The 10,780-nt window shown below is 50.7% G+C and overlaps 4 protein-coding genes across 4 annotated transcripts; all 4 read left to right on the plus strand.

Annotated features, from left to right (window-relative positions):
* Positions 1 to 498: 498 nt before the first annotated feature.
* Positions 499 to 1,617, plus strand: CORC01_12117 (uncharacterized protein; the record flags this gene model as incomplete). The annotated part of the gene is made up of 1 exon (XM_022623738.1): positions 499 to 1,617. The coding sequence occupies one exon, from the start codon at positions 499 to 501 to the stop codon at positions 1,615 to 1,617; it is 1,119 nt and encodes a 372-aa protein (XP_022469775.1).
* A 1,303-nt stretch (positions 1,618 to 2,920) lies between these two features.
* Positions 2,921 to 4,015, plus strand: CORC01_12118 (zinc-binding dehydrogenase; the record flags this gene model as incomplete). The annotated part of the gene is made up of 2 exons (XM_022623739.1): positions 2,921 to 3,682; positions 3,740 to 4,015. 2 exons carry the CDS (start codon positions 2,921 to 2,923, stop codon positions 4,013 to 4,015), a joined length of 1,038 nt encoding a protein of 345 aa, XP_022469776.1.
* Positions 4,016 to 5,814: 1,799 nt separating this feature from the next.
* CORC01_12119 (uncharacterized protein) lies at positions 5,815 to 7,923 on the plus strand (the record flags this gene model as incomplete). The annotated part of the gene is made up of 6 exons (XM_022623740.1): positions 5,815 to 6,092; positions 6,149 to 6,513; positions 6,569 to 6,675; positions 6,736 to 7,087; positions 7,142 to 7,462; positions 7,523 to 7,923. The coding sequence occupies 6 exons, from the start codon at positions 5,815 to 5,817 to the stop codon at positions 7,921 to 7,923; spliced, it is 1,824 nt and encodes a 607-aa protein (XP_022469777.1).
* Positions 7,924 to 8,663: 740 nt separating this feature from the next.
* On the plus strand, positions 8,664 to 10,316 carry CORC01_12120 (glycosyltransferase family 2; the record flags this gene model as incomplete). The annotated part of the gene is made up of 1 exon (XM_022623741.1): positions 8,664 to 10,316. One exon carries the CDS (start codon positions 8,664 to 8,666, stop codon positions 10,314 to 10,316), a length of 1,653 nt encoding a protein of 550 aa, XP_022469778.1.
* Positions 10,317 to 10,780: the final 464 nt, after the last annotated feature.

Genomic DNA, 10,780 nt, shown 5'->3' on the forward strand with positions numbered 1-10,780 from the left:
TACATTGCGTGCTGACAGACCCCGTACTGTGCTGATTCTCGGTTGCAATATCCGTACATGCTGCAAAATGCGGTCTGGCAAGTCGAGGCTACATGTACCTTATGGACCGATGCTTGTTGATCCTTACTTGGGTATGAAGATTCGAGGGATTTCAACCGCGTTGATTAACCAAAGAGGAAACATCAATTCCAGAAGAAAGAACCAGAATCATCAGAAAATTAGTAAGGGAATTTTAAGCCAAAGACAGATAGAAACAATGACGTGGAGTAAGATGAAGGGCCGTGTTAACAATGAACCAGCAAAATATCCGCATAGAATGGACGCAATTTGCCCGGTCTTACCGAATTCTTTTGGCCAACCATCTGCTGAGGGCGCAATGCACGTAAGCCATCAAATCCCTCGGCCTTAGGCTCAAAGCGAGAGGCACAGTAAACCAGTGCACACTTCGTCTACACTTCAACATGCCAGGATGCAATTCTTTCCCCTCCAACCCAAGCGATGCCATCACTCTCGGACAGCGAATTATCTGCGCGGCGGACTGAAGTGGGACATAGACGCCGTCCGCGTCATTTTCTTCGTCGAGGAGCTGTCACGGAGTTGACGGACCCATCCACCGGTAACCCGATACTACAAGGCATCCGGGATGATCGGCCGATGGCAGCATCATTGCAAGGTTGGGAGCATTACAACATTGCGGCACGGCCGGAACGGGACCGAGATCATGATAGACCGGCACCAGAACAGCATGTGCGGCTCAATGAAATGAGCACCGTTGTATTCTTGTTGCTCTTTTCATTGACAGTCGCCGGCCTCGTCATTGCAAAACTCGCTGCAGATGCTTTTCTTGCAAAGGTCCACTGGAGACTTCCATTCCCATCTCTAGGGTCCATCTTGGTCGGCGCGGTTCCAAAAGCCTCTGAAGCCCCGTCGCCGTCATCCTCGCCGCCGTGGTTCAAATCGGTTGCCGAAGTCGGTGGTATCATGTTTAAAGGCATTGTGACGGTTTTTGGTGGCAATTACATGATCAACAACGGTACTCGGTGCCTCATCGACTTCTTGCCTGCAGGATATATGCCACGGAGCCTCCTTAATAATGGCACTATTACGCAGGTTCTCACACTCATTGGTTTCGCCATCCTCCCGACCGCAACATCGGCCACGTTCTCCGTGGTTGCGCCCGGCAGCTTCTGTGATCCGAAGACCAACATCTTTCGCTTCTGGCCGCCTCGGACCCGGGATGACATCAAAGCGATGCTGGACGGTTGGGTTGGTCTCGCAGGTCTCCATTTCAAAATGGGAGGAAGTATGACGCAGATGGCCAAGTGGACTTGGACATTTGGAAGAGCATCCATGTGGCTAGTTGGCATCGGGTTATGGACGACAGTTGAGATATACTTTGGCCCATGCCGGTACTATCCTCTCGTGTGGAGATTTTGGTTCTCTGTGATGTCGGTTTCTCTGGTCTCGTGGTTCCTTGGCAACGCCGATAAGTTAATCGTAACCAAATGCAAGTCAATAGGGCTTGTGCACCTGGAGCTGGTGGCGTATCTCGCGGCCTGTTACGTCGTCAGATGGGCAGAACTTGACGGGTTTTGTTCGAAAGCGGACTGCTGGTAGATTAGGAGAGTTTCGCAGTGATATATTTACGCAGTCCCTGTTGTTCCTGTGGCTTTGCATACAAACATTTTCCTTTAGCCCGCCTAAACCTCAGTTGGTTGTTTTCTGTGTGTATAATTATGAAATTTTCTTAAGATAGCTTTCTGTTTTAGAGAAGACACTTTTGATGCGATGGGCAGGAATTGAAGTGATAAAAAAAGATATACTGTACAATCAAGGATTCATGCGTACCTCCGTAAGATTTCAATGTTACGTCAAAGACGCCTTGAGTGTAGGATGTATGCGGGATGTATACCCAGTTGGCAACGTCAACAGCAAAGGAGAAATCATGGACACATTTCGGCGATACCGACATTCAGGTAGAGATACGAAATGAGCGCAAAACGCAGGAAGCAACATCAATTAGTACATTTGGGCGGCGCATCGCCTCAGAGAAAAAGCATTATCACCATGACTCGCCATTGCCTTGGACATCACCCTGGCATTCTCGTGCACAGCTACAACTACCAGTCTGTCAATCAGGCCATCCAGTCCTGCGCAGCAATGGAATAAGCTTGGAAATCTCGGGGATTTATTGAGGGGAGAACGATAGAGGCATCAGGAGATTGGGTTCTACTATGTATGTTGGGTTCGGTCCCTGCTGACTATCGATGCAAGCACGTTTCGGAAGCCTTGAACTCCAATCTGCGAAGTCGCGAGAAACCCACCGCAAAGACGCGAAAGACGTCTTGGCACCTTGGTATACAATTACGATACGGAGCTCTAGGATCCGACCCAGGATTCAGGCTAACCTCACGAAGGTTAGTATTTCAGAGTGCTGACATGTCACCCGGCCGATTTTACGAAACTGAACCGGCTCCGGTCTAAATCCAGGTCTCCTGTCAGTGGACTTGTGAATAGCTTCATCCATCCACCAAGACCAGCTCTTGTTGAGTTACCATGGGTTATTGATAGTGTGAACGCTGTTGTACGGTTGTACGGGGAGACGCTATGATGAGTAAGCGATGGCACGTCATAAACACCTAACTCTCGCCGCTGTCGAAATAATTGCAGTCAAGAAAAGGCGGGGTGGAGCTTGGAATGCGCGGGGTTGCTGTCTTCATCGGCGTTAAAGTCCTTACAAATCGTACCTCGGCACAACTTTACGCCCACAACTACGTTATTGCAGCTCAAATCACCGACTATTTCATGACGTCCTGTCTTGCCTGATACTAGCTAGTCTCAGTATTCATCTCAAGCTCATAATCCAAGGGCACTCACTACCAGCGAAGCTCAGATACCTTTCAAAGCCACATCGTTCACCATGACCCAGAACAAGACCCTCATCTTCAAGAAGATCCCCACCGGTCTCCCGGTGGCGGGGGAGCACCTCACAATCGAGGACCGCCCGATCGACCTCAACGACGCGCCCGAGGGCGGCCTGGTCGTCGAGATCCTCTACGCCTCCTTCGATCCCTACCAGCGCGGCCGCATGCGCGAAGCCGGCAAAAAGTCCTACGCCCCCGCCTTTGAGCTCGACGGCCCCATCACGAACAGCACCATCAGCAAGGTCCTCAAGAGCAACAACCCCGACTATGCCGAGGGCGACCTCGTCTTCTCCCACACGCCCATCGCCCAGTATGCCCTCGTCACGCCCCAGATCCTGCAGCAGGGCCGCAAAGTGCAGAACCCCCACAACCTGGACCTCGGGCTCTTCCTTGGACCTCTCGGCATGCCTGGGTTGACTGCCTGGTCTGGTCTGCACAAGATCGGACAGCCAAAGAAGGGCGAGACCATCTTTGTGAGCTCGGCTGCGGGCGCCGTTGGTCAGCTCGTCGGGCAGATTGCCAAGCGTGAGGGTCTGACTGTGATTGGTTCCGTCGGTTCAGATGAGAAGCTTGATTTCATCACCAAGGAGCTTGGTTTCGATGCCGGCTTCAACTACAAGAAGGAGAAGCCTGCTGAGGCGCTTCCCAGACTTGCCCCTAACGGAATTGACATTTACTTTGAGAACGTCGGTGGGGACCACCTCGAGGCTGCTCTTACCAGCTTGAACACCGAGGGTCGGATTGCTGTCTGCGGCATGGTAAGTGACCAGCAGCTCGGTACGTGTGTTTTGATAAGACGCTAATGCATAGGACAGATCTCAAATTACAACACCCCCGCCGATCAGCAAAAGGGCATCAACGGTCTGATGCAACTCGTCAGCAAGCAGATCACCGTTCAGGGCTTCCTTGTTGGCAACCCCAAGTTTGGCCCCGCGTACTTCAAGGAGCACCAAGAGAACTTGCAAAAGTGGCTGTCCGAGGGAAGCGTCAAGTCCAAGTTGGCGGTTACTGAGGGGATCGACAACGCTGCCGATGGTCTGATTGGCATGCTTATTGGACAGAACTTTGGCAAGGCCATTCTCAAGCTTTGATAGGCCCCCACGACAACGTCTAAAATGAAAAGAATTATAGTTGACGAAATCTTCTTTGCCTTGCTTTGTTCCAAACTTCCATTGAGAACCCGACTCGATCCAGTCTAAGAGTACCGTGCGAAGCTATTCTTACCATCTTGATCAATCCAATTCACGCAAGCAGCAGCTCAACTCACTTTCCACTGATTTACAGAAGACAATCTAGGCCGACTCACTGTTGACTTTTAAATAGAAATCCGATTCCACCACGAGCGAAAACTTGCCTTCAACTTGGCTGCTCTACTGGGCGGTTGTCTCAGTGGTCCGAGGAGGGTAGCCATCAAGCCCTGGCGCCGCAAGGAGGTGAGTACCCAGAGCGAGGATTAAGGTCGGATTCCTTGAACTGTCCAATATCAGAAAACTACCTACTTGAATATGAGGCTTTAACGAAGCTGTAACGCGTGTACTCCTTGTTGACACTTTCCCCCAGCTCCCAGATAACTGCCACTTTCATAGACCAGCGAGTTACTTTGTTACCATAAGTCATCAGGGGCGCAGAAGCTGACAAGAGATAGCAGCTCAGGAACTGTGAAGATGTATTATTGCTTTGCTTGGAAGATCTCCTCATTCTTGATGGCAAGATCTTTCAATCATGCTCTACGGAAGACACAGTGACTGGAGAGTTGATGCTACTTCGGCTCACCCAACAGCAGTTTGCCCGGGCATCTGTTTTCGTCGTCTAAACACTGCACTAATGCAGCACTCACAATTTTTAATGTTTCACGCAGATCGCGCCGTTATTTTCCCTCCCGGAAACAAAGCCGCCCAAACCATTTTGGCTCAAGACTGGCCAAGAAAGAGGTTCCGCATATGCTGACATGGAAGTGGAGGTATCCAAGAACTCCGTGGGTATCAAACAGCCCGACAACAGCCAACTAGAGATTTAAGCTTAAAACTTGGCCAACGTCATCTCCGCAAGCAAATCCTTGCTCGCCGAGAAACACGAAGCGACAACCAAGACAACACCAAGAGAAAAAAAAAAAAAAAGGGTCTCAATCTTCCCACAAACTTTTCAGCTTACCGCATGTTTATTTGGGTGAAAGAGACGAACAAAAAAAGTCTTGGATCGCCCAGCCTCGGCTTACTTCGTTTGGTATCCCGTGCGGGAGGATGCCGGCAAGTTGTTTGCTCGTCGGGCTCGGCGATGGTTCTCGCAGCGCACTGCCGCATGTACACCTGGCTATTGATTGGTAACTTGAAGGCCACTTTTCTGCTGTTCAGGTGATTGTTCGTGCGGGGTTTCTGAGGATTGTTTGGGCTTAGATTGGTTGAAGAGCAACTCTTACGAAGTCAAGTTTCTCTTCTTTCTGCAACCGTTTGTTCGATAAATGAATGAAGACATCAGAAATTGCGATTGCGTGAAACTATTTGGCCCGTCAAAAACTTCAGTGACATGGGAGTCGGGCCTTCTCCTTCGGTTGGCTGGAGAACTCGGCCAGAATCGCTTGACCACCAACACCCAAGAAAATCCATCCGGAGAAAAATGTGGGTAGCGCTGGCCCTTCCAAGCTGCAGAGTCTCCATCTCGACCTCTCCCGTTCGTCTGTCAGCCTCCCAATATGACCTCAGCCAAGTCATCTTGCACTGATTAGTGTCTCATGTGAGGCCCACGATGTTGGTTAGCACATTTAGCTGGGAATGAGAAGTGAGCGAGTACAAAGCCGCACGCACCTGCAGCCACGTTTCCTCCAAGACCTTCCAAACCTCGGGTGATCATCCACTACTTTCTTGTAGTTTCTCAAATCTTTATCTGCATCAACATGGCCGAACACAGCACGGCTGTCGAGCCCACCATGGTCGAAAAGCAGGAGAAGCGCAAACAGCCGAGCGACAGCGGCAGCCGAACGCCGTCGTCGGTCGACAGCAGCCGTGCCGTTGACGAGAAACCAAAGTCCCCGACAGGTTTTTTGGGCTTCTTTGCCAAGATGGGCGATCTACCAGAATGGGGCTTCCACGGGAAGCGTCTCGAGGGCAAGCTGCTCAACTGGAGTATCGGATTCATTGCGTCCTGTGGCTTCCTGATGTTTGGATATGACCAGTAGGAATCTCCCTCTCCAATCCCCGAGAGAAACCCAGATCTAACCTTCCTATTAGGGGTGTTCTTAGTTCGCTTCTTACTCTCGATGACTTCCAGAGGAGCATCACCCTGATGACGCCGCTGGACCAGTCAAACCCTCTCTGCTGGCTCGATTATCCCGAAAACACTCAACGAGACTACACCCAGTGCACTGGCGATCCAAACACACAAGCCGCGGCTGTTGCTGTCTATCAGATTGGTTGTTTTCTGGGAGCTTTCTTGATTCTCTTCTACGGCGAGACCTGGGGGCGCAAGTCGTCCACGTTCTGGGGCAGCGCCATAATGATTTTCGGGACGATCCTGCAGGCCGGCGCTCACGAATACGGCCTGTTCTCGGGCGGCCGAATCATCGGCGGTATTGGAAATGGAATGGTCACGTCGAGTAAGATCAGTCGCGGCTTTGTTGATCGCAAAGTGAAGATCTAATCAAAGCGTAGCTATCCCTACATGGCAATCGGAATGTGCCCGACCCCATCAGCGCGGATTTCTCATCACTCTTTCTGGTGCTCTCATCTCTGGTGGCATCATGATTGCTTACTGGGTGGTAGGTTCCATGGCACTTTTTAACCCCGGACCTCAAGTTCAGGGACTAATGTAGCAACAGGATTACGGGTTTTACTTCCTCGAAGGCACCATTCGCTGGCGATTCCCGGTAGCATTCCAGTCATTCTTCACCATCATCGTCATGATCGGCCTCCTCTACCTCCCTGACTCGCCTCGTTGGCTAGCCATGAAGGGTCGCATGGATGAAGCCCGGGAAGTTACATCTCGCCTTCTCGGCAAGCCCATTGATGACGAGGAAGTCAACCTCGAAGTCAAAGCCATCCAGGAAGCTCTCGAAGTCCAAAGCCAAGGCGGAAGATTCAAGTATAAAGAGCTCCTCACCAATGGGCCGTCGCAAAACTTGAGACGAACTTCGCTCGGCATCGCTGCACAGTTCTTCCAGCAGATCTGTGGTGAGTGTATTTCTCCCTCTTTCTCTGCGCAATTCGACTAACATGTTATCATAGGAATCAATCTGATTACTTACTACGCTGGATTCCTATTTGAGAATTCCCTCGGCTTCGGTCCCGAACTATCTCGACTCCTCGCCGCTCTCAACGGGACAGAGTACTTCCTGGCTTCACTCGTTGCTCTCCCATTGATTGAGCGAACTGGTCGACGCAAGCTCATGCTCTTTGGTGCGTTTGGCATGATGGCCTCAATGGCGATCCTGGCCGGAACTGTGTCTACGGGCACTGTTGCTGACAATGGAGCCCCCAATCTCGAAACTCGCTACGGAGTGACCGCCACGGTCTTTCTCTTTGTATTCAATTCCTTCTTCGCCATCGGTAAGCTTCAAGTCCCTTCGAACCCTGAATTCCGTTTGCCTTAACACTATCAAAAACCAGGCTGGCTCGGAATGACTTGGCTCTACCCCGCCGAGATCACGAACCTCCGTATCCGCACCCAGGCCAACGCCCTATCCACCTGCTCCAACTGGCTGTCCAATTTTCTGATTGTAATGATCACGCCCCCCGCGTTTGCCAACTTGGGGTACCAGACATACGTGATGTTCGCCGTCTTCAACGCGGCCATTATCCCCTGCGTGTACCTCTTCTTCCCAGAACCCAAAGGAAGAAGCCTGGAGGAGCTTGATGTAATCTTTGCTAGTGCTCATGCCGACAAGGTGAACCCCGTCAAACGGGCCAGAGAGATGCGTCACGTTGAAGGTAGAGAGCTTGAGAACGAGTTGGAAAAGTATTTTGGCTCTAGCGAGATGGTCGAAGATGCTCGGCCCATGATGCGCTAAGAGGAGAAAGGATGATTCTGTGCTCCCGGACCACAAAAGCTTTTAACTTCATATTGAATAGCAACCTATTACACTCCTATATCAGATACCGGGGCCAGTTTGAGGGTGATGTGGAGCATGCCGCTTCTTTGAATGTTGAGTTTGTCTATGGCAAACAGACATTTAAATTTGATTCACCGCCTCAAACCCATTCAGCCTCCCGCTGCGTACATGCTGACAGGATGGTCATTGATCGGCACTTACGCAAATTGAACAGAATAACGGCAACTGCGGCCGACATTTACAAGCCCTCAAGTCCGCATCTGAACAAGAGCCCTTGCTTTTCAAGACAGCACGAGCTCATTCTCAAATCAGAGCCTTACATAAAGGGAAAAAAGTCGTTGCGTACGATGCCTGTTCTTTCTGAGCAACCGACTTTCTGGAAATACAACAAAGCTAGGCCAGTTTGCATCCTATTAAATGAACGTCATCTTTGTCCGAGCGTGCCTCTCATGGAGAATAGAGAGCATGTTATCGCTAAGAAAGACACGATGCTGCAGTTGAAAATGACTATTTCGAAAGTCTAGGAATACAATTGTCTTGTTTAAATTCTCTACTTCATACTTCCAATCCCATATAAGTAAGCTAAAATCATTGAATCAAGACGTACAAATTTGTGAGTTCTCAACATAGCCTTCAGCACCTTTATTACACCTACCCAACACCAGTCGCATACAAGCTTGCTTCGAACTCTAAGCAAAATGGTGTCCTCGGCTGATTCAGTCCGTTCACGTTTGCCTGTCAAGTTTTCTGACAGAGATGATTCCATTATTTCTGGTCACCCTGCAAGAAGCGTCTCCGGTCCTGTCCCATTGACGTCGACCAGTCCTACCCGTCAAGCACCTAGCACTACCAGATTTCACCTCGCTTCACTTCTCAGTGTACCGGTTATTTTCTTTTGGAACAGCCCGAAACGACTCCTCCCCATTCTCCCGGTATTCTTCGTATTTTTGTGGGAGAAGCTTGCAGATATTCAACACAAGCCAACCAAGCCATTCTACAACAACACCCCACAGGACTGGGCCACCATTTTCATATTCGCCTTCTTCCTTCGTTACGCCCGCCTATTCTGCAACATCTGGGGAAGCTGGCAATATAAACCAGCCCCTGTGCTAAAGAATGCAAGTTGGACTAGTCAAGACGTCACCGTGGTCCTCCCCACCATCGATCCGGATAACCCAAAGTTCGACGAGTGCATCCTCTCCGTGCTCGAAAACCGGCCTGCCGCAATCCTCATCGTGACCGTGGGCGCCAAGATGCGCGGTCGCTGCGAAGAGCTTGCCCAAGTATACCGCAAAAAATACACCTCCACAAAAATCGGCGTGAGCGCCATCCTCCATCCCTCGAAGCGTCGTCAAGTCGCCCACGCCGTGCCCCACGTCGAGACCAGGTTCACCATCATCGCAGACGACCATGTCTTCTGGCCCAGCACCAACTTCATACCCTCGATCCTAGCCCCCTTTGAGGATGTCAGAACGGGCGTGGTGGCAACCTACAAGCGTGTCCGTCGGACGACGCCCGGTGAATGGTCCATACCTTCCATCGTGAACCTGATCGGCTGCTTCTACCTGCTCCGCCATAACTGGGAACTGCGCGCCTCCAACGCCATCGATGGCGGCGTCTTTGTCGTCTCCGGTCGCACCGCCGCGTACCGATCCACGCTCCTCCAGTCTAAAGGGTTCATGGAAAGGTTCTGCAACGAGCACTTCTTTTTCGGCATGTTTGGCGGTAATCGGGGTCTGGGCCCCGACGACGACAATTTTATCACGCGCGAGGCGTACCGAGAAGGCTGGGACATCAAGTTCCAGCATACGGACGACTGCACGGTGGAGACGTCGCTGGGCGACGAGAGCGTGGAGAAGTTCTGGGGACAGCTGGTCCGCTGGGCGAGGACGACGTTCCGGAGCAACCCGTGCATGTTGAGGCGGGTAAGCGACGTGTATAAGTGGCGGATGCCCTTTACCTACTTTGCAGTCTACGGAGCCGCCCTCTTCAATTTTGCTCTCCTCTGGGACGCAGCTCTTTTGGTTTCTTTCTATCTTTCATGGTTCACTCCGGGATTCTTCTCGAGAGAAATGGGCCTGCTTGCGCTTTGGATCCTGTGGTCCAAGACGATCAAGCTATGGCCGCACATCCTCCGCCACCCCTCGGATCTTCCCTTGGTAATTTGTCAGATCCTCTTCGCTTACTTTCACTCCATCATCAAGTTTTGGGCACTCGTCACATTTTGGGACTACACTTGGCTGGGTCGGAACCTGGACGCCGTCGACGCCGAAGCCGAGAGGTTTGAAGACTATCTGGTCGAAGACTTCAGCTTTGGGTCTGAAGCAAGCAAGAATATAGGAGTCCTGTAGACCTTCGCTGGGCCCAAAGTATTGCTGTTTGGTTGGGGCGTTTCTGGACATTTGCCTTATTATATGGCCTTCATTCTAGATCAGCGCTTCGCTCAAAGCAACCCCAACAACCAACCAAATCAGTCAACTTATAAAATATCGACAATCCACCAACTAAAAATTGGCCTTAAATTGGGTGGTTGATTTAGCCGGATTATCTATAATCTCTCAAGCTATAGATGCTGACTACCCCCTATACATCCCTACAATCCATAGTGTTGAGGTGGAGATGTGTTGGGTATTCCCTAGTTAAATAACATCTATTTTCCCCTTTTAATTCACCGCTTTTCTTCCCCTTCTGCCAAAGTAAAGGGTGGTTCACGTAAGATGCGAATCGCTTTATCTCAGCGATTAGAGATAGGTTAAAGGAATTGATTAACTAATTTCATAAAAAGCCTCAATTAATCAATTAGGTTTAGGAACAT

This window comes from Colletotrichum orchidophilum, assembly GCF_001831195.1.
Source record: "Colletotrichum orchidophilum strain IMI 309357 chromosome Unknown Scaffold_143.1, whole genome shotgun sequence".
NCBI lineage: Eukaryota > Fungi > Ascomycota > Sordariomycetes > Glomerellales > Glomerellaceae > Colletotrichum > Colletotrichum orchidophilum.